This window comes from Triticum urartu, chromosome 4A, assembly GCF_056163025.1.
Source record: "Triticum urartu cultivar PI428250 chromosome 4A, HENAU_Tu73, whole genome shotgun sequence".
Classification (NCBI taxonomy): domain Eukaryota; kingdom Viridiplantae; phylum Streptophyta; class Magnoliopsida; order Poales; family Poaceae; genus Triticum; species Triticum urartu.
In genome coordinates, this window is record NC_141876.1 from 455,440,344 (window position 1) to 455,462,082 (window position 21,739).

A 21,739-nucleotide genomic window follows, 5' to 3' on the forward strand; every position below is an offset into this window, starting at 1 on the left:
TGTCAAAGTTTTGATCTATATGATTTCATCAATTACCAAAAAGGGGGATAATGAAAGTGCAACTAATCCCCAGGTGGTTTTGGTAATTAATAACAACATATATGTCATTGAACTAATGCCTACTCAAAGATAGATTTCAGGAAAGTTCAATGTTAGCATGGCAAGGCCATGTGGATGTGGACCCCTCAAAATGCTATGGAAACATATTGGCAAAAGCTCCAAGACTCTTCATTTTAGGTTAAGTGATCCAAGATCACATTGAGTCCATAGGAAAGCCAATACTATTAAAAGGGGTTGAGGTTTTGATCATGACTTAGTTGCTCAAAGTGCTTGAAGATATTGCTCCAAAATCCTTAGCCACTTTCCCACGTTCCAATTTTTCCAAACTCTACATATCAAACTCGGTCCCACCGATACATCTACACCCGGACCCACCAAGTTGAACCTACACAGCGCCACAGCCAAACCCTAGAAACATGGTAGAACCGAGATGAGATTCGGTGCCACCAAAGTGTAGTGACCAAATTTCTGTAACCCTTCGATTCCATTTCGGAATTACTGAGTTGGTTTGATCGGACTTACTAAAACAAGGTCTTGCTTAGGTCATCATGAATCGGTCAGTCCGAGTGGATCCGTTCGGTGTCACTGAAATTCCTAATATTCGAATCTTTTACATAGTTCGGTCTCACCAAGATTTTGTTTCGGTGTCACCGAGATGTGCCAAAAGGTTGTAATGGTTGGATCTTTGGTGAAGGCTATATATACCCCTCCACCCCTACTTACACTCTGAGAGAGACATCAGAATGAAACTACACTTTCACCATTCATTTTCTGAGAGAGAACCACCTACTCATGTGTTGAGATCAAGACATTCCAATCCAACCATTTGAACCTTTCTTTCTAGCCTCCCAAGTTGATTTCCACTTCAATCCTTCTCCTACCCAAGCCAAATCTGTGAGAGAGTGATTGAGTGTTGAGGAGACTATCTTTTGAAGCACAAGAGCAAGGAGTTCATCATCAACAACAACATATATTACCTTTTGGAGAGTGGTGTCTCCTAGATTGGTTAGGTGTCACTTGGGAGCCTCCAAGATCATGTGGAGTTGAACCAATTAGTTTGTAAGGGCAAGGAGATCACCTACTTCGTGCGGATATAATCCAAGTGAGGCTAGTCCTTCATGGATGTAAGCCATGGTGGAATAGACAAGGTTGCTTGTTCGTCGACCCTTCATGGGTGGAGCCCTCCGGGGACTCGCGCAGCCGTTACCCTCCGTGGGTTGAAGTCTCCATCAATGTGGATGTACGATAGCACCACCTATCAGAACCACGCCAAAAATCACCGTGTCTTCATTGCGTTTGATTTCTCCGATCCCTCCTTTACATTCATATGTGAAGTCTTTACCTTCTGCTGCACAACTCTTAGACTTTGCATGTGTAGGGTGTTTCTTGCCTTGGTAGAATTGATAAAACTTGCACACAGCTAAAATAGGGAAAATGATAAGTTTTTATTTTGTCAAGTAGTATAATCATCCCTCCTCTAGACATACTTTTGATCCTACATCTCTCTTGGAGCATCTGACACTCGCCAACGAGGCGCACGCACGGGCCCGGTTGGCATGACTGGACCAACCAGTCAGGGGCCAAAGGCAGCTGACAGACTGGGGTCCGACTCAGTCGTCATGCGCGGGGCCAAAGGCCACGACGGGCAGGTTCGGCTTGGCCATTGCGGGTGAGGAAACACACAACATGGGCATTGCGGGCGCACTACCCGCCAACTAGCCCAACCAATCTAACCGCCCGGGGCCAAAGGCTACCAATAGGTGGGTCTGGCTAACCTGACGCGAGCGTGTTGGCGCGCGGGGCAACGCGCGACAGTGCCCTCACGGGTGCTCCCAACGCTGCCCCATGACTTTCGCTCCGCGCGAGCCCCGTGGTCCTCCTGTCAGGGACCGCCCAACTGAAGGAAATATGCCCTAGAGGCAATAATAAAGTTATTATTTATTTCCTTATATCATGATAAATGTTTATTATTCATGCTAGAATTGTATTAACCGGAAACATAATACATGTGTGAATACATAGACAAACAGAGTGTTACTAGTATGCCTCTACTTGACTAGCTCGTTAATCAAAGATGGTTATGTTTCCTAACCATGAACAAAGAGTTGTTATTTGATTAACAAGGTCACATCATTAGTTGAATGATCTGATTGACATGACCCATTCCATTAGCTTAGCACCTGATCGTTTAGTATGTTGCTATTGCTTTCTTCATGACTTATACATGTTCCTATGACTATGAGATTATGCAACTTCCGTTTGCCGGAGGAACACTTTGGGTGCTACCAAACGTCACAACGTAACTGGGTGATTATAAAGGAGCATTACAGGTGTCTCCAAAGGTACATGTTGGGTTGGCGTATTTTGAGATTAGGATTTGTCACTCCGATTGTCGGAGAGGTATCCCGGGGCCCTCTCGGTAATGCACATCACATAAGCCTTGCAAGCATTGCAACTAATGAGTTAGTTGCGAGATGATGTATTACAGAGCGAGTAAAGAGACTTGCCGGTAACAAGATTGAACTAGGTATTGAGATACCGATGATCGAATCTCGGGCAAGTAACATACCGATGACAAAGGGAACAACGTATGTTGTTATGCGGTCTGACCGATAAAGATCTTCGTAGAATATGTAGGAGCCAATATGAGCATCCAGGTTCCGCTATTGGTTATTGACCGGAGACGTGTCTCGGTCATGTCTACATTGTTCTCGAACCGTAGGGTCCGCACGCTTAAGGTTTCGATGACAGTTATATTATGAGTTTATGAGTTTTGATGTACCGAAGGAGTTCGGAGTCCCGAATGAGATCGGGGATATGACGAGGAGTCTCGAAATGGTCGAGACGTAAAAATCGATATATTGGACGACTATATTCGGACTTCGGAAAGGTTCCGAGTGATTCGGGTATTTTTCGGAGTACCGGAGAGTTACGGGAATTCGCCGGGAGAAGTATTGGGCCTTATTGGGCCATACGAGAAAGAGAGAGGGGCTGCCTAGGGCAGGCCGCGCCCCCCCCCCCCCCAAGGCCTAGTCCGAATTGGACTAGGGGAGGGGCTGCGCCCCCTCCTTCCTTCCCTTCTCCCTTCCCCTTCCTTGTCTCCTACTCCTACTACATGGAAGGACTCCTGGTTGGACTAGGAAAGGGGGAATCCTACTCCCGGTGGGAGTAGGACTCCCCTAGGGCGCGCCATAGAGAGGGCCGGCCCTCCCCTCCTCCACTCCTTTATATACGGGGGCAGGGGGCACCCCATAGACACACAAGTTGATCTTCGTGATCGTTCCTTAGCCGTGTGCGGTGCCCCCCTCCACGATATTACACCTCGGTCATATTGTAGCGGTGCTTAGGCGAAGCCCTGCGACGGTTGAACATCAATATCGTCACCACGCCGTCGTGCTGACGGAACTCCTCCCCGAAGCTTTGCTGGATCTGAGCCCGGGGAGCGTCATCGAGCTGAATGTGTGCCAAGAACTCAGAGGTGCCGGAGTAACGGTGCTTGGATCGGTCGGATCGGGAAGACGTACGACTACTTCCTCTACATTGCGTCAACGCTTCCGCTTCGGTCTACGAGGGTACGTAGACAACACTCTCCCCTCTCGTTGCTATGCATCACCATGATCTTGCATGTGCGTAGGAAATTTTTTGAAATTACTACGTTCCCCAACAGTGGTATCAGAGCCTAAGTTTTATGGTTTGATGTTATATGCACGAGTAGAACACAAGTGAGTTGTTGGCGATATAAGTCATACTGCCTACCAGCATGTCATACTTTGGTTCGGCGGTATTGTTGGATGAAGCGGCCCGGACCGACATTACGCGTATGCTTACGCGAGACCGGTTCTCCCGACGTGCTTTGCACATAGGTGGCTTGCGGGTGACAGTTTCTCCGACTTTAGTTGAACTGAGTGTCGCTACGCCCGGTCCTTGCGAAGGTTAAAACGGAGTCTATTTGACAAACTATCGTTATGGTTTTGATGCATAGGTAAGAACGGTTCTTGCTAAGCCCAGTAGCAGCCACGTAAAACTTGCAACAACAAAGTAGAGGACGACTAACTTGTTTTTGCAGGGCATGTTGTGATGTGATATGGTCAAGACGTGATGAGATATAAGTTGTTGTATGAGATGATCATGTTTTGTTGAAGTTATCGGCAACTGGCAAAATCCTTATGGTTGTCTCTCTATTGCATAAGATGCAAGCGTCCAATAATTGCTTTAGTTTATCGCTATGCGATAGCAATAGTTGCAAGAGCAATAATTGGCGAGATGACTATGTGACGACACATTGATATAGATCAAGATGATGGAGATCATGGTGTCATGCCGGTGACGATGGAAATCATGACGATGCTTTGGAGATGGAGATCGAAGGCACAAGATGATGATGGCCATATCATGTCACATATTTTGATTGCATGTGATGTTTATCTTTTATGCATCTTATATTGCTTTGATTGACGGTAGCATTATAAGATGATCTCTCACTAATTATCAAGAAGTGTTCTCCCTGAGTATGCACCGTTGCGAAAGTTCTTCGTGCTGAGACACCACGTGATGATCGGGTGTGATAGGCTCTACGTTCAAATACAACGGGTGCAAAACAGTTGCACACGCAGAATACTCAGGTTATACTTGACGAGCCAAGCATATACAGATATGGCCTCGGAACACGGAGACCGAAAGGTCGAACGTGAATCATATAGTAGATATGATCAACATAGCGATGTTCACCAATGAAACTACTCCATCTCACGTGATGATCGGACATGGTTTAGTTGATTTGGATCACGTAATCACTTAGAGGATTAGAGGGATGTCTATCTAAGTGGGAGTTCTTAAGTAATATGATTAATTGAACTTAAATTTATCATGAACTTAGTCCTGGTAGTATTTTGCAAATTATGTTGTAGATCAATAGCTCGCGTTGTTGCTTCCCTGTGTTTATTTTGACATGTTCCTAGAGAAAATTGTGTTGAAAGATGTTAATAGAAATGATGCGGATTGGATCCGTGATCTGAGGTTTATCCTCATTGCTGCACAGAAGAATTATGTCCTTGATGCACCACTAGGTGACGGACCTATTGCAGGAGCAGATGCAGACGTTATGAACGTTTGGCTAGCTCAATATGATGACTACTTGATAGTTTAGTGCACCATGCTTAATGGCTTAGAATCGGGACTTCAAAGACGTTTTGAACATCATGGAGCATATGAGATGTTCCAGGAGTTGAAGTTAACATTTCAAGCAAATATCCGAGTTGAGAGATATGAAGTCTCCAACAAGTTCTATAGCTAAAAGATGGAGGAGAATCGCTCAACTAGTGAGCATGTGCTCAGATTGTCTGAGTACTACAATCGCTTGAATCAAGTGGGAGTTAATCTTCCAGATAAGATAGTGATTGACAGAATTCTCTAGTCACCATCACCAAGTTGGTAGAACTTCGTGATGAACTATAAAGGGATAACGGAAACAACTCCCAAGCTCTTCGTGATGCTGAAATCAACGAAGGTAGAAATCAAGAAAAACATCAAGTATTGATGGTTGACAAGACCACTAGTTTCAAGAAAAGGGTAAAGGGAAGAAGGGGAACTTCAAGAAGAACGGCAAGCAAGTTGCTGCTCAAGTGAAGAAACCCAAGTCTGATCCTAAGCCTGAGGCTAAGTGCTTCTACTGCAAAGGGACTGGTCACTGGAAGCGGAACTACCCCAAGTGATTGGCGGATAAGAAGGATGGCAAAGTGAACATAAGTATATTTGATATACATGTTGTTGATGTGTACTTTACTAGTGTTTATAGCAACCCCTCAGTATTTGATACTGGATCAGTTGCTAAGAGTAGTAACTCGAAACGGGAGTTGCAGAATGAACAGAGACTAGTTAAGGGTGAAGTGACGATGTGTGTTGGAAGTGGTTCCAAGATTGATATGATAATCATCGCACACTCTCTATACTTTCGGGATTAGTGTTGAACCTAAATAAGTGTTATTTGGTGGTTGCGTTGAGCATGAATATGATTTGATCATGTTTATTGTAATACGGTTATTCATTTAAGTAAAAGAATAAATTGTTGTTCTATTTACATGAATAAAACCTTATATGGTTACACACCCAATGAAAATAGTTCGTTGGATCTCGATCATAGTGATACACATAATCATAATATTGAAACCAAAAAGATGCAAAGTTAATAATGATAGTGCAACTTATTTGTAGCACTGCCGTTTAGGTCATATTGGTGTAAAGCGCATGAAGAAACTCCATGCTGATGGGATTTTGGAATCACTTGATTATGAATCACTTGATGCTTGCGAATCATGCCTTATGGGCAAGATGACTAAGAGCAACTGACTTATTGGAAATAATACATACTGATGTATGTGATCCGATGAGTGTTGAGGCTCATGGCGGGTATCGTTATTTTCTGAACTTCACAGATGATTTGAGCAGATATGGGTATATCTACTTGATGAAACATAAGTCTGAAGCATTTGAAAAGTTCAAAGAATTTCAGAGTGAAGTGGAAAATCATCGTGACAAGAAAATAAAGTTTCTACGATCTGATCGCGGAGACAAATATTTGAGTTACGAGTTTGGTCTTCAATTAAAACAATGTGGAATAGTTTCACAAACTCATGCCACATGGAACACCACAGCATAATGGTGTGTCCGAACGTCATAACCGTACTTTATTGGATATAGTGCAATCTATGATGTATCTTACCGATCTACCACTATCGTTTTGGGGTTATGCATTGGAGACAACTGCATTCACGTTAAATAGGGCACCATCTAAATCCGTTGAGACGACACCGTATGAACTATGGTTTGGTAAGAAACCTAAGCTATTGTTTCTTAAAGTTTGAGGTTGCAATGCTTATGTGAAAAAGTTTCAACCTGATAAGCTCAAACCCAAATCGGAGAAATGTGTCTTCATAGGATATCCAAAGGAAACTATTGGATACACCTTCTATCACAAATCCGAAGGCAAGACTTTTGTTGCTAAATTCGGAGTTTTTCTAGAGAAGGAGTTTCTCTCGAAAGAAGTGAGTGGGAGGAAAGTAGAACTTGATAAGGTAATTGTACCTTCTCCCTTATTGGAAAGTAGTTCATCACAGAAATCTATTCCTGTGACTACTACACCAATTAGTGAGGAAGCTAATGATGATGATCATGTAACTTCAGATCAAGTTACTACCGAATCTCGTAGGTAAACCAGAGTGAGATCCGCACCAGTGTGGTACGGTAATCCTGTTCTGGAAGTCATGTTACTAGACCATGACAAACTTGCGAACTATGAGGAAGCGATGATGAGCCCAGATTCCGCGAAATGGTTTGAGGCCATGAAATCTGAGATATGATCCATGTATGAGAACAAAGTATGGACTTTGATGGATTTGCCCGATGATCGGCAAGCCATGGAAATAAATGGATCTTCAAGAGGAAGACGGACGCTGATAGTAGTGTTACTATCTACAAAGCTAGAATTGTCGCAAAAGGTTTTCGACAAGTTCAAGGTGTTGACTACGATGAGAGTTTCTCACTCGTATCTATGCTTGAGTCTGTCCGAATCATGTTAGTAATTGCCGCATTTTATGAAATCTGGCAAATGGATAAACAAAACTGCATTCCTTAATGGATTTATTGAAGAAGAGTTGTATATGATGCAACCAGAAGGTTTTGTCAATCCGAAAGGTGCTAACAAAATGTGCAAATTCCAGCGATCCATCTATGGACTGGTGCAAGCATCTCGGAGTTGGAATATACGCTTTGATGAGTTGGTCAAAGCATATAGTTTTATACAGACTTGCAGCGAAGCCTGTATTTATGAGAAAGTGAGTGGGAGCACTACAGCATTTCTGATAAGTATATGTGAATGACATATTGTTGATCGAAAATAATGTAGAATTATTCTGGAAAGCATAAAGGAGTGTTTGAAAGGAGTTTTTTCAAAGAAAGACCTCAGTGAAGCTGCTTACATATTGAGCGTCAAGATCTATAGAGATAGATCAAGACGCTTGATAAGTTTTTTTCAATGAGTACATACCTTGACAAGATTTTGAAGTAGTTCAAAATGGAACAGTCAAAGAAAGAGTTCTTGCCTGTGTTACAAGGTGTGAAATTAAGTAAGACTCAAAGCCCGACCACGGCAGAAGATAGAAAGAGAATGAAAGTCATTCCCTATGCCTCAGCCATAGGTTTTATAAAGTATGCCATGTTGTGTACCAGATCTATTGTATACCCTACCACTGAGTTTGGCAAGGGAGTACAATAGTGATCTAGGAGTAGATCACTGGACAACGGTCAAAATTATCCTTAGTGGAATAAGGATATGTTTCTCGATTATGGAAGTGACAAAAGGTTCGTCGTAAAGGGTTACGTCGATGCAAGTTTTGACACTAATCTAGATGAATCTAAGTCTCAATCTAGATACATATTGAAAGTGGGAGCAATTAGCTAGAGTAGCTCCGTGCAGAGCATTGTTGACATAAATATTTGCAAAATACTTACGGATCTGAATATAACAGACCCGGTGACTAAAATTATCTCACAAGCAAAACATGATCACACCTTAGTACTCTTTGGGTGTTAATCACATAGCGATGTGAACTAGATTACTGACTCTAGTAAACCCTTTGGGTGTTGGTCACATGGCGATGTGAACTATGGGTGTTAATCACATGATGATGTGAACTATCGATGTTAATCACATAGTGATGTGATCTAGATTATTGACTCTAGTGCAAGTGGGAGACTGAAGGAAATATGCCCTAGAGGCAATAATAAAGTTATTATTTATTTCCTTATATCATGATAAATGTTTATTATTCATGCTAGAATTGTATTAACCGGAAACATAATACATGTGTGAATACATAGACAAACAGAGTGTCACTAGTATGCCTCTACTTGACTAGCTCGTTAATCAAAGATGGTTATGTTTCCTAACCATGAACAAAGAGTTGTTATTTGATTAACGAGGTCACATCATTAGTTGAATGATCTGATTGACATGACCCATTCCATTAGCTTAGCACCTGATCGTTTAGTATGTTGCTATTGCTTTCTTCATGACTTATACATGTTCCTATGACTATGAGATTATGCAACTCCCGTTTGCCGCAGGAACACTTTGGGTGCTACCAAACGTCACAACATAACTGGGTGATTATAAAGGAGCATTACAGGTGTCTCCAAAGGTACATGTTGGGTTGGCGTATTTTGAGATTAGGATTTGTCACTCCGATTGTCGGAGAGGTATCCCGGGGCCCTCTCGGTAATGCACATCACATAAGCCTTGCAAGCATTGCAACTAATGAGTTAGTTGCGAGATGATGTATTACAGAACGAGTAAAGAGACTTGCCGGTAACGAGATTGAACTAGGTATTGAGATACCGATGATCGAATCTCGGGCAAGTAACATACCGATGACAAAGGGAACAACGTATGTTGTTATGCGGTCTGACCGATAAAGATCTTCGTAGAATATGTAGGAGCCAATATGAGCATCCAGGTTCCGCTATTGGTTATTGACCGGAGACGTGTCTCGGTCATGTCTACATTGTTCTCGAACCGTAGGGTCCGCACGCTTAAGGTTTCGATGACAGTTATATTATGAGTTTATGAGTTTTGATGTACCGAAGGAGTTCGGAGTCCCGGATGAGATCGGGGATATGACGAGGAGTCTCGAAATGGTCGAGACGTAAAAATTGATATATTGAACGACTATATTCGGACTTCGGAAAGGTTCCGAGTGATTCGGGTATTTTTCGGAGTACCGGAGAGTTACGGGAATTCGCCGGGAGAAGTATTGGGCCTTATTGGGCCATACGGGAAAGAGAGAGGGGCTGCCTAGGGCAGGCCGCCCCCCCCCCCCCCAAGGCCTAGTCCGAATTGGACTAGGGGGAGGGGCTGCGCCCCCTCCTTCCTTCCCTTCTCCCTTCCCCTTCCTTGTCTCCTACTCCTACTACATGGAAGGACTCCTGGTTGGACTAGGAAAGGGGAAATCCTACTCCCGGTGGGAGTAGGACTCCCCTAGGGCGCGCCATAGAGAGGGCCGGCCCTCCCCTCCTCCACTCCTTTATATACGGGGGCAGGGGGCACCCCATAGACACACAAGTTGATCTTCGTGATCGTTCCTTAGCTGTGTGCGGTGCCCCCCTCCACGATATTACACCTCGGTCATATTGTAGCGGTGCTTAGGCGAAGCCCTGCGACGGTTGAACATCAATATCGTCACCACGCCGTCGTGCTGACGGAACTCCTCCCCGAAACTTTGCTGGATCGGAGCCCGGGGAGCGTCATCGAGCTGAACGTGTGCCAAGAACTCGGAGGTGCCGGAGTAACGGTGCTTGGATCGGTCGGATCGGGAAGACGTACGACTACTTCCTCTACGTTGCGTCAACGCTTCCGCTTCGGTATACGAGGGTACGTAGACAACACTCTCCCCTCTCGTTGCTATGCATCACCATGATCTTGCGTGTGCGTAGGAATTTTTTTGAAATTACTACGTTCCCCAACACCAACCAGGTCACCCGGGTGCGTATCGTCCGGATAGATCGGACGGCACGAAGAGCCCCCGAGAGGCCCTCGCGATGAGCCACCGTGAAATGGACGGTCAAAGGCTCTCTTCGCCCTTAGCGAGCCCCACGAGACGAGTACTCTGGCATCCTTTCTAAGAGTAATGTGTTCTAAAGCTTGTGTAAGCAAGAGGCCATCCTACAAAGCAATCTTTGGAAGAACACACCTATATGAGCCCGACTGTTGGTCACAGTCTATTTGATAGGGTAATCTCTAGGAAGCTGATAAGTAGGTCAGGAGTGTGACTAATATGCTCCACCCGCGGGATTAGCCTTCGGCAGCCTAGTACCGGTAAGAAAATTGGTGAAAGTTTTAAACGTCAAACTGATAATTAAGGCATGGTCCATTGTTCAGTTGTGAAGAAGTACAACCCTTTGCTTTAGGTGGATGTTAAATCTTAATCGGTCTCCACTGAAAAATACCAGTATATCAAAACAATGTTTTGGAACATAGGACAACATAATGTCTTCGGGATCTGGTGGGGAATTGTTGAATTATATATGAGCCTTGGGTCATATAAACCATAATTCCTCCCTAAGGTCCGTGTGGGATGTCATGACATGGTGGGAAGTTTAGTACCATAATGCTAGTGGAGGAGAGTTGAAACATGTTTATAACGGATTCCCTTCTATATGTTATTGGAGCTTGAGAAGGGGAGTGGTACATGCACGCTCCTCCTCCACTATTCGTCATGCCTTGCCTCGCCCACGCACACATCGTGTTTCATGAACGAGCCGATCCGAGCTCAGATCTATGTCATACTTGCACTTTATTTTGTCAGTCGGGAATAATTAATTAATTTGAAATTAATTACGAGTCGTTAATGGATGTGCCACTTGTGAGAGGTTGGACCATGTGCTACAACCCCCAATCCACCGGACTATATGTTGGAGGTGTTTGCAACCCTAGTTGATACATTCCGTTCCTCCTTTCACACAACCTTGGTCGTCACTTCACTGTTCCAGTCACTGTTGTTGCTTCGAGTGATCCATCCAGTTGACCGCGTACACGGCCAGAGAAGGCCTCCGAAACCCCCGTTGTTTGCGATCCTACACTAGGAAAAGGGCGATAAAGTTTTGGGGGAGCGTCTTCGCACGTCTGCCCTCTTCGTCTTCGTCCTTGACTTCGACTACTTTCCCGAGACTCATTCGTAAAAAAAAGACTACTTTCCCGAGACCGACTCCATGGATGACGTTGCCGCTGCTAAGAAGAAAGTTGCGGAGGAAGCTGCAACCACCGCGGTTTTATCCTAGCCTAAATTAGCGAAAGGTATGATCTGTTCACCCCCTATTTAACTGTTCATATGCTAGTCGTACTTACTGTCTACATAAATGTCTCGTTTCTATGTTCGATACATGCTTATGGATTAAATAAATCGAAAAGTGGTAATACATCCAGCAAACTCACTGTCCAGTACTGCTACTTTGTCCGCTATATATATACGCCTGGTGTACGGCGACAGTCTCATCTCATAGTTTCGTGTCAGCTAACATACGCACTAACATGTTGAAATCACGTGCTACAGAATGTCTTTCAGGTGTATGTGCATCGCCTTTTGCTGAATTGTATACTTGCATGAAACTGTATTCGATCTACTACTAGTCAAATACCAAGAAAGTTACCTGAAACTGAAAAGCCACCTTTAGGAACCACCAGTAGTAAAAATGCTACTGTACCGATCCTGAATGTTAATTAATCTCCTCTGGGCACAAGATTACAGCAAGACAGTGCAAGGGGATCGTTCCATGTAGAGCGAGCTACGTAGCTAGTTGGCCAAGAAAAGGCGCGAGCACGTTGTGTGGAAAAGGCAAACTGCGAGGCCAGCTGTTTCCACCTTCTCCTCCCAGTCTGGCCGGCCCGGGCGTCCATCCGTTTTACTACTGCGAGCTGGTGTACATACAGTACGGATCTGCTGTCAATGAATCCTCAGAGAATACCAAAAACGAGACTGCGCATTTTTCACCTAAATCGGTTCATTCCCACATAATGGAAAATATCTTGCGTCCCATCGGGCCTTACCTGTCAGTGTCTACAACCTTCATCGCCCTCAATGAAAACACCGGATCTACACAGCCAGCCAGGCCATTTTTGTTCGTCACACTGGACAGGACACCGGCAGAAGAGGCGACGTGAGTGGCATCTCTCTCTCTCTCCATGGCGCAGCGCAGAGGCCGAGGGGAAGAGGCGCCAGGCTAGAGGAGCACTGGACCAGTCCGACAGACGAGTAGTAGTAGCGCTCCTGTTTCCGTTATCCACCCAACCACCGCCCCCCCTCGAAATTATAAACGCCCGTCTATATAAAACCCCCGGTGGCCTCCTCACCAGTCGCCACCCCGTCGTGCATCGCCATTCAGCTCCATCCGCGCGCCCTGCTCTCGTTGCGCCGTCGAGGTCGGCACGTAGGCTAGTTAGTTGGGTGGCAGAGCGCGCGCGCGGCCGGCCATGACGATGCTGGGGCAGGCCCAGGCGCAGCCGGTGGCGGCGTTCGGCGACACCACGCTGACCAAGGTGTTCGTGGGCGGGCTGGCGTGGGAGACGCACAAGGACACCCTCCGCGAGCACTTCGAGCGCTTCGGCGACATCCTCGAGGCCGTCATCATCTCCGACAAGCTCACCGGCCGCTCCAAGGGCTACGGCTTCGTCGGTCCCCTCTGCTTCTTCCCTCCATTGCCATGCATGGCCGTGGTATGCTAGCTTCTGACGCGTCTGCATGCAACAGGTGACGTTCAAGGAGGCGGACGCGGCCAAGAAGGCGTGCGAGGACGGCACCCCGGTCATCAACGGCCGCCGCGCCAACTGCAACCTGGCCTCCCTCGGCGCCAAGCCGCGGCCCCAGCCGCCGCACCTCCTCCGCCCCTCGCCGCCGACCACCCCGGCGCCGCACCACATGCCCGCGCTCCCGTCCCCTCACCACCAGCCCGCGCCAGGTACGCACGCAAATCCAAATCCGCGCGCGCTAAGCCAGTTGTTAGTTACTGCCGCCAACGTGCGTACTGACGGGCGATCACATGGCTCTGGAATTTATCAACTGGCAGCCATCGCGGTGGGGTCCAGGGGCGTGTCGCCGGTGCCGTGGTACTACCACCCTTCCACGACGCCGCCGCCGCCGCCGCAGGCCGCGCACTACGGCCACGGCGCTCACCAGCAGTACCACGGCGTCCTCCCGTTCTACCCCGCCGCCGCCAACTACGGGTACGTACGCACGTCGCGCCCTAGCCGCACCTCCTCCTGCATCACGTATACTCTTCTTCCTCCTCGCGACGGCAATGCTTTTGGACTGCCTGCGCCTCGCGAGAGCTCTCTGCTACGTAGCGGTACGAGGATTCGTGTCCGGCGGCGGCGGCGGCTGAGCGTGACCGGCGCGTGTCGCGCTGGCATGCAGGCGGCCGGCGAGGCGACGTGGTCCCCGGCCGTCAGGGGGGCGCGGGGACCTGGTGGCGCGAGCACATGCGCGGCAGTGGGTCGCAGCACGCGACGCGACAAGGGAGGCACGGGCACAGGCTGGACCTGGACCGGACCGCGCCCCTCGGCCAGCCAGCTGCCTCGTCGTGCCCTCACGTGCCCACGTGCCGGCCTGCACGGCAGCAGGGAAAAAAGATTACAAAAAGGAAAAGAAAATTATTAACCTCGCCTTAATTACCCGATCTGCCCGCCTTTCTTTGTCCTGTTTTTACAGCACCAATATTAAACTGACTGCATCTCAAAAAAATTATTAAACTGACCACTGATTTGTCTGCTTTGTGTGTCCATTCAGCTACTCCCCAAACTACGTCACTGACCTGAGCTACAACGCGGTAAGTTACCTACCAAAATGTTACTCCTATGCTGCTGCAGTGTCACTCATGGTAGATCGAGAATTAACGAGCGTCCATTTGCTGCTTCTGTGACGTGACAGCAGAAGCTGGGCCAAGCGGCGGCAGCGGCGCCAGGCGCGGGCGGGTCCTACATGCAGCCGCAGGGGCACTTCTCGTACCCGGCGGCGGCGGCGGCGCAGGGAGGCATGCTCGCGCCCAACGGCATGATGCCCGTGTACCCCTACTACCACTATCATCACTACCACCACGGCTCGCAGGGGCTGGGCGTCCCGGCCGCGCGCTTCTTCCCGCCGGTCTCCGCCGCCGTGCCCACCGTGCCCGCCATCATCTCCAAGCCCACCGTCATGGTGCCTCCCAAAGGTAACCAACTTGCTCTACAACTGTTACTCCTAGCTAGATTGATACTGTAGTAGGATTAATTTAGGAAGAGTGAGATGAACGAAAACCAGTAGCGGTACTGCTAAAACATCATGTCGCAGCAGCTAGCAACCACCAACGTGCAACACAACAGCTTTGTATCGTATGGGCGCCATCTTAATATTTGCCGCGAAAGCTGGCGAGATCTGATCTTTTCTGCACTGTGCGTACGTGTGCGCAGTGGAGCAGGTGGCTGGGTGCAGCTGAAGGCACGGTGACGGTGCGAGGAATTAGAAGGAGGCCAGAGGTGCTCGCCCGATCGAGATCTGTCTGATTATAACAAGCTGCTGCACAAGAAGAAGAAGAAGAAGAAGCGCTCGTCCACGTTCAATTCGTTCAATTCCCTCTAACTCCGTGCGCCCATGGGGTGGGCGCACGGCCTAGCAAAGTCTGTAACAAATATTCATTCCGCCTCTCTCGTTTACCAACGTATTTTCAGTGGTAAACCCTTTTACCAAGTTGTCTGTAGTCCCATCGCTGCAAGGGGCAGTGAACCTGAATAAAATCCTCGTAATCCTCGGTCATTCTCTTGAGCTCGCAGTGGTGTGTCTGAGCTCGCTGAGTTGGTGAACTTTAGCATCACACTGTTAAACTGCCTGTATGCTGCTGTTCAAGCTGTGTCTCCACTTTGAAAACAGAACTTTGAGAGAGATCCTCTGAGGGAGAAAAAACCTGCTGGTGACCAAAAAAACAATCACAGATTGTCGGTAATGCAAGACCATGTTAATGTGAGCGTCATTACTGGCCCTCACGCGTAAAAAAACACAGGATACCAGATTTGTATCACAAAGAAATCGGCTCCCAAACCGGCTCTCACGATTTATCTCATGGGAAATTTGGAGCGAGAGAAATGCGCACGTGTACCGTAACACTATGGTGTCGGTAGGGGTTCTTGTTGCTACAATCAAAGATGTATCCAAGCTATGGTGTGCTGGGGCAAGATATATGAGTAATGTAGTGTCGCGAGAGTAATGTGTTGTAATTCGGCTATTTGCCAAAAAACCTCTGACCCTTCTTCTTAATCAATGAAAGTGGCAAATCTTTTGCCCAATTTCAGAAAGAAAAAAACTACACGAGCGACATTTGCTGGCCAAACTCCACACGATGGAGGTTTCAATGGTGCTATCGCTTCAAAAATAGTCCAGACCGTGTCGTGTGTGTAGCAGCGTTCAATCAGATCAACTCTACCGTTGTCAAATAAGAATACTTAAGCACATATTAGTGTATCTAGCCGTATAGTTGGGGGGAATTTGGCATATTTTCAACATGCATGAACATTCTATTCCCCTGTATTTAGGCATGCAATGGGATTTTAGAATTGGCTATGCAATGTGTGATAAAAAAACTTGATATCGACCTGAGCTCTGCTTCCCTGCAGTTGTGCAATTTGTCATGCACCACGATATTCTCACACAACCCTCCATGGAAGTGTGTTGCGGAGAAAGTTTTAGCTTCAAATTTGTCTACAGATAAATCAAGAGATGAATACCTGAGTCATATACATGGCGAAGTTCATACACATGACAGAATTCACCAGAATAAAACATCCGAGAGATGACACATTGTTCACCAGGCAACACAGCATCAGGCTTAAAGATTTGCCCTTACAAAGCTTCAACAGGCAAGAACATTAATTATCCGACGCTAGATTTGCACCAAAAATCATTTGATGAGCTCCCTCAGAGAAAAATACTCTATAATAGAAAAAAAACAATCACCAACAGTTAACTGTGACTAATTTCAAAAAAGAACAGTGTCAGCAAATTCAGTGTCATAATATATTAGGAGGTTCTTTGGCAAAGTTTGGTACATGCAATCTTCAAAAGAAGAGAACTGGAGTCATGAACTTACAATAACTGATGAATAACGGAAAACAATTTCCGAAAACTAAGCATATCAACCAATGCTGGCAGTGTGAGCCACAGCTCACAATTCTCTAAACACAAAAAATTGTATTCTATTGATCATTTCCATTAGCAAAACAAAGTGCCTCTGCGATCCAAGGGAAAACTACAGGTATTATTGGACTTCTCTGTCCTTGTTATCCGGCCTACATACAGCACAGAATCTGTTGCAATCGCCCCGGATGTAGTTCCCCGTCATATATTAGCTCTGGGCACCGACCGGACTGAGAAAGGACGGCCATATGTACGGTTTTCTGGGGAACTTAGGGTTTGCTACGCTTTTTGGATTCACTGTAAAGAATGACGCCTATAACTGTGAGGGTGTAACCAAGCATTCCGGTTACAGACACAGGATTCTTGAATATCAGAATTGAGACGACAACTGCCACAGCACCTTTTGCATTTCCAAGGACCTGGAAAGAAACATTAATATGTTAAATCGTCGAGCCGCTCATTTGCTGAAACAAGGACTTATCTGCTGGTTTTACGAACTAAGACAGCCTCGTGAGCAAAACTCAAACACATAGTTCACCTAATGCTATGCATTATGGTCAAATAGAATAGTTCTGAGATATTTACTCAACAGATGCAGACAAATATGTATATTTACTAAACATTTTCATAATCATAGAGCCAATACGAATTCCACAGCTACAATAATAGCAGTTCACTAGAATGGTAAGGTAAATCCCAAAACATTCTGGACCATGGATATTTCTAGAGTTTTGGTACATGGGTCAGTAGCCCAACCATAACACCCCCATAGTTTGAAGACAGATCTATAAAATGCTTCAGATGTACTCACACAGGCATGCTGCATTTAGTTATGGGCTGACTTGGCACACATGCCAATCCTTTTAACACAGGCAGATTCATACTGTATTGTTATTACCATTAAAAACAATCGTGTCAACAAGCCCACATAACAAAATGATTCAAACAAAACCTGAAGCTGTGTGCTCCACAGGAATTATGAACAAAAAATGAATTATGATAAGCATTTCTAGTAAAACGAGATAGTGGCAGTTAGCATATTTGCAAGCTCAGCAACTGACTGCGGTTAACACAACTGAAAAATAAGTAGCCATCTACATCCATATTTGGAACAAATTTTTTGATCCTATTCTCTATGTTACCTCAAAATGTACTCCCTCCGTCTCAAAATAAGTGTCTCAACTTTATACTAACTTTAACACAAAGTTATATTAACGTTGAGACACTTATTTTGGGACGAAGGGAGCCATGTACAAGAGCAGGGACCCATGTATCAACTTTATAGAATAGTTACATTAATTAAAAGCCATACTCTGCTGTGGATGTGAATTATATACAGGGCCATGAACTGATGATTAGAGATCATTTTACTACATTTCAAAATCAAATCTACAATGTGGTAGGTTAATGGAAGAGATTTTGGCATGAAAGGCCACATATAAAATAACTTCTTGTGCAACATGCTAAGCTATGCTCCAGTAACTTAAGTAACTTATGCACAAGAATGAATTTAATTAACAGTGAGAAAACATGACGTACCTGTAGAGTCAATGCGCTAGTATGTTTGGTCACCAAGAAATTGGTCAAATTGACAAAATATGACAAGCAAGAGTTGAACAACAGCAACCAAACAATGGTGAAATCCTTCTTGGCCAGTTCTATTGTAACGCCAACAACATTATCCTCCATAAAGAGGGTAGCAGGAAGCAAGAGAATGACAGCAATCGGAGCCATGTACAAGAGCAGGTTCATAGAATTAAGCTTCTCCCTGCAAGATGGCAGAATAATCAAGAGTCAAGATATACCTTTTTTCAGAAGGAAGAGTCAAGATATACCTAAATACACAAAGCCTAGAAGTAGACATACAACACCCAGAATATACCTAGAAATACAAATCCTAGAAGCTTCCTATTTTTTGTCTATATATTTTGCTCATGAATAGTATAGAGCATCCATTCATAATGTGTCACCCACACAAATGCAGAGAAAAACTGATTACCCCTCAGAAGACAGAAGAATTCCTTGCAACACGGTCTTCAACGCCCTTGCGGCAGTGGCTCCAATGCACATGATGAATCCAAACAGATGAAAGCTAGGCTCGCCCTGTAAATTTGGTTTGCGCCTTAATAGTTAGTTGATGAAAAACATGCAAATCTAGCTCTCCCATAGACTGCAAGAATAGCAACAGTTCACTAACTACAGAAGATGCATGCAAGTCATAATCTACTAAATGTAGTGCTGCTACCATCATCCCACAATTTGCTGACCCAGTATGTTACACTGGGAATTACGACAGCTACATAACCCAGCACCCATCGCAAGGGGATCAACTTAATTTCATAAGTAATTTCTTGTGATTCAAAACCAAAGGTCTAAGGGACAAATATAAAATCTTCCTTTTCAAGAGTATTCAAGCTATATACATCAGCATCCACAAGTAATTTCTTGAGATTTAAAACAAAAGGGTTTTTCCATCTCCAATCTTATAATATACATACTGAAAAAAACCAATAAAATTGAGATATAAATAAATGTGGGTTTTTCCTGTAAAGGTCAACTTGGAAACTAAAATTTTCACTGTGGATTTTTATGGCATAACAATTTTATTTTCAGTTTTGCTAGAACTCATCCAGATGAGATATAATTTGGTCTCATTCACCTTTCATAGCCATTGGATGTGATGCTATAAGATGCGTGTGTGCTGACGTGGGTTGTTTTTGTTCTTGATTTCCAGGTGAATGAGACCAAATTATATCCCATTTAGATGAGTTCTAGGTACTCCCTTTTATTTTCTCAGGAACCCGAACTAATCCCCCCAATGACGATATGATCATGCAAACAATCAGTCAACCGGATTACTCTCCAGACAACGAAATGGCTGTTAAAGGATTAGGATGCCTGGACATGAGGCAAACTATTGCCCACCCCAACTCAACATCCCTAAAGTTCTCCCTAGGGGAGAAAGTTGTCGACGTATCAGACAGCACGCTCAATCAACTCGAGAGAGTTGCCTACCATTTTAGTCCAAGTAATTAGAGACTATTGTGGCAGATCCTCCTCTCCCCATCAGCTAGATCTCAGTCTCGCTGCTCCGGAATCCCGAGCTAGCGAAACCCGAATTCCCCTCAGATCCAACCCCGACACCAACAGATCTACCGAAAACGAGGGACGGGGAGGGAGCAGATAATATAACTTACGCCGCTGGCGATGACGACGCCGGTGACGACGGGGACGAGAGTGAGGTACGTGATCCACGACTCCCGCTTGACGGTCATGATGTAGGCGAACACGGCGGTGAAGAAAGGGGTGGTGGCACCGACAGCCTGATTGAAGGAGACGGGCAGGTAGCGGAGCGAGACGTTGCCGGAGACGACGGAGCCGCAGAAGACGAGGCTGAGCGCGGAGATCTTGGCGAGCTGGACGCGCGAGCGCACGAGCTGCATGGGCACGATCCGGAGCCAGGCGATGGCGGCGTAGGAGAAGAGCGCGCAGGCGGACATGTGGCACATGGTGAGGAAGATGGGGTACTTGAAGCCGTAGTTGCTGAGGAGGTACTTGTTGAGCAGGAGCACGCCGATGTTGGAGGAGTACCAGGCGGTGACGAGCCCCACCGTGAAGAAGCGCCCGTTGGCCGCAGCCCCCGCGCCGCCCGGCGCCGGCGACGCGCCGCCCTTGGCCGTCATCGCGGCTGGTCGCGCGCGGGCGCGCGCGGATCTGAGGAGGGGGGAGGCGCCGGTGGTGAGAATGACGGGGTGGGGTTGGGTCGCGGTTGAATTGGTGGTGGGTTTGGGCTCGGAGCGGAGGCGTGTGAGCTTGTGTTTATGGGAATTGGGAGGAGACGGCTCCCTCTGTCGGTGGATGCAGCGAGAACGGACGGGGGCGGGCGACTGGTTTTCTCTTTTCCCGAGCTAAATTTGCTTCGTTTAGTATTTATAATATAATTACTCATATTCATATTTATTCGTGTACAGTAGTCTTGTGCAATGTTAATTACTATGCATATTGCTGATATGTTGCAGTATTAAATGAGGAAAAGAATGATACTAATTTCATGTCATCATAACTTACCATAGCATTAGAGTGCTATTAAGGTCATTTAAAATACCAATTCATGTTTAATCATTTCTTAATTTTCCGATACATGGCAAGTCAGATAAAAAATGTCTACACATGCTTTTTAGCTACTAACCGCAACAAATGGCATTGAGGCTATGCCCAAAATTACTGACATCCGGGCGATGAGATATAAATGAGCTGTGATCCGTCACCGAGTTGAGTTTAAGGCACGTCACCTCCCCGCGACAAAAGGCATAAGGGGTCACCATTGTCGCAACTTGCGGGTTTGGGAACACGCCATTTGCAAACAAATGGCATTGACGCTATGCCCAAAATTGCTGACATTGGATCAATGAGATGTGAATGAGCTGTGATCTGTTGCCGAGTTGAGTTTAAGGCACGTCAACTCTCCGCGACAAATTGGATTGGAAGATAAGGCATAAGGGGTCATAATTGTCGCAACCTGCGGGTTTGGGAACGTGCCATTTGCAAACCATACCGATATGGGTTGCTCTAGCACGTTCAAGAAAGTATAGGATCGTAATTTAGTATTGTATCATGTAATTTAAAATACCAATCCACATTTAACTCTTCCCTAAATTCACGATACATGTTAAAATAAATTTTTTGAAAGTTCTTCTGAGCTAAAAAGTACAACAAATGACATTACACTATGCGAAAATAGATGATAATGGGTCGATGAGATGTAAATGAGTTGTGATCGCGACAAAATATATTGGAAGACAAATTATAAGGAATCATAATTGTGGTTACCTACGGGTTTGAAAAAATGCCATTCGAAAACCCATACAGAGGTAGGAGATGATGTAATTAAGTGCGATAACATATCACGGCCAATGCTACAAGTTGTGTACATGTGTGCGGGATGACCAAATGTTTGTGATACAGGTTGCACT

The 21,739-nt window shown here is 45.7% G+C and overlaps 2 protein-coding genes across 3 annotated transcripts; one reads left to right on the top strand and one right to left on the bottom strand.

The window, feature by feature from the left end:
* The first annotated feature begins 12,832 nt into the window (after positions 1–12,832).
* LOC125552025 (putative RNA-binding protein ARP1) lies at positions 12,833–15,392 on the top strand. 2 transcript variants are annotated; one of them, XM_048715473.2, is made up of 6 exons: positions 12,833–13,276; positions 13,356–13,563; positions 13,672–13,828; positions 14,391–14,430; positions 14,532–14,811; positions 15,050–15,392. In XM_048715473.2, the coding sequence occupies exons 1-6, from the start codon at positions 13,079–13,081 to the stop codon at positions 15,073–15,075; spliced, it is 909 nt and encodes a 302-aa protein (XP_048571430.1). In that variant the 5' UTR covers positions 12,833–13,078; the 3' UTR covers positions 15,076–15,392. The 2 variants fall into 2 exon arrangements, with proteins under 2 accessions (XP_048571430.1, XP_048571431.1); XM_048715474.2 differs by having other exon boundaries at positions 12,839–13,276; positions 14,535–14,811.
* Positions 15,393–16,624: 1,232 nt separating this feature from the next.
* Positions 16,625–20,605, bottom strand: LOC125552024 (putative sugar phosphate/phosphate translocator At3g11320). The gene is made up of 4 exons (XM_048715472.2): positions 19,964–20,605; positions 18,766–18,869; positions 18,306–18,534; positions 16,625–17,185 (listed from the first exon to the last, which is right to left on the bottom strand). Exons 1-4 carry the CDS (start codon positions 20,447–20,449, stop codon positions 17,036–17,038), a joined length of 969 nt encoding a protein of 322 aa, XP_048571429.1. The 5' UTR covers positions 20,450–20,605; the 3' UTR covers positions 16,625–17,035.
* Positions 20,606–21,739: the final 1,134 nt, after the last annotated feature.

Coding starts and splice junctions, on each gene's coding strand:
- LOC125552025 (XM_048715473.2), top strand. CDS start 13,079: ATGACGATGCTGGGGCAGGCCCAGGCGCAGCCGGTGGCGGCGTTCGGC. Junction 13,277..13,355: donor GCTCCAAGGGCTACGGCTTC/GTCGGTCCCCTC, acceptor TGCATGCAACAG/GTGACGTTCAAGGAGGCGGA. Junction 14,812..15,049: donor CGTCATGGTGCCTCCCAAAG/GTAACCAACTTG, acceptor ACGTGTGCGCAG/TGGAGCAGGTGGCTGGGTGC.
- LOC125552024 (XM_048715472.2), bottom strand. CDS start 20,449: ATGACGGCCAAGGGCGGCGCGTCGCCGGCGCCGGGCGGCGCGGGGGCT. Junction 18,870..19,963: donor GCGTCGTCATCGCCAGCGGC/GTAAGTTATATT, acceptor CCAAATTTACAG/GGCGAGCCTAGCTTTCATCT. Junction 17,186..18,305: donor CTAGCGCATTGACTCTACAG/GTACGTCATGTT, acceptor GTTTCTTTCCAG/GTCCTTGGAAATGCAAAAGG.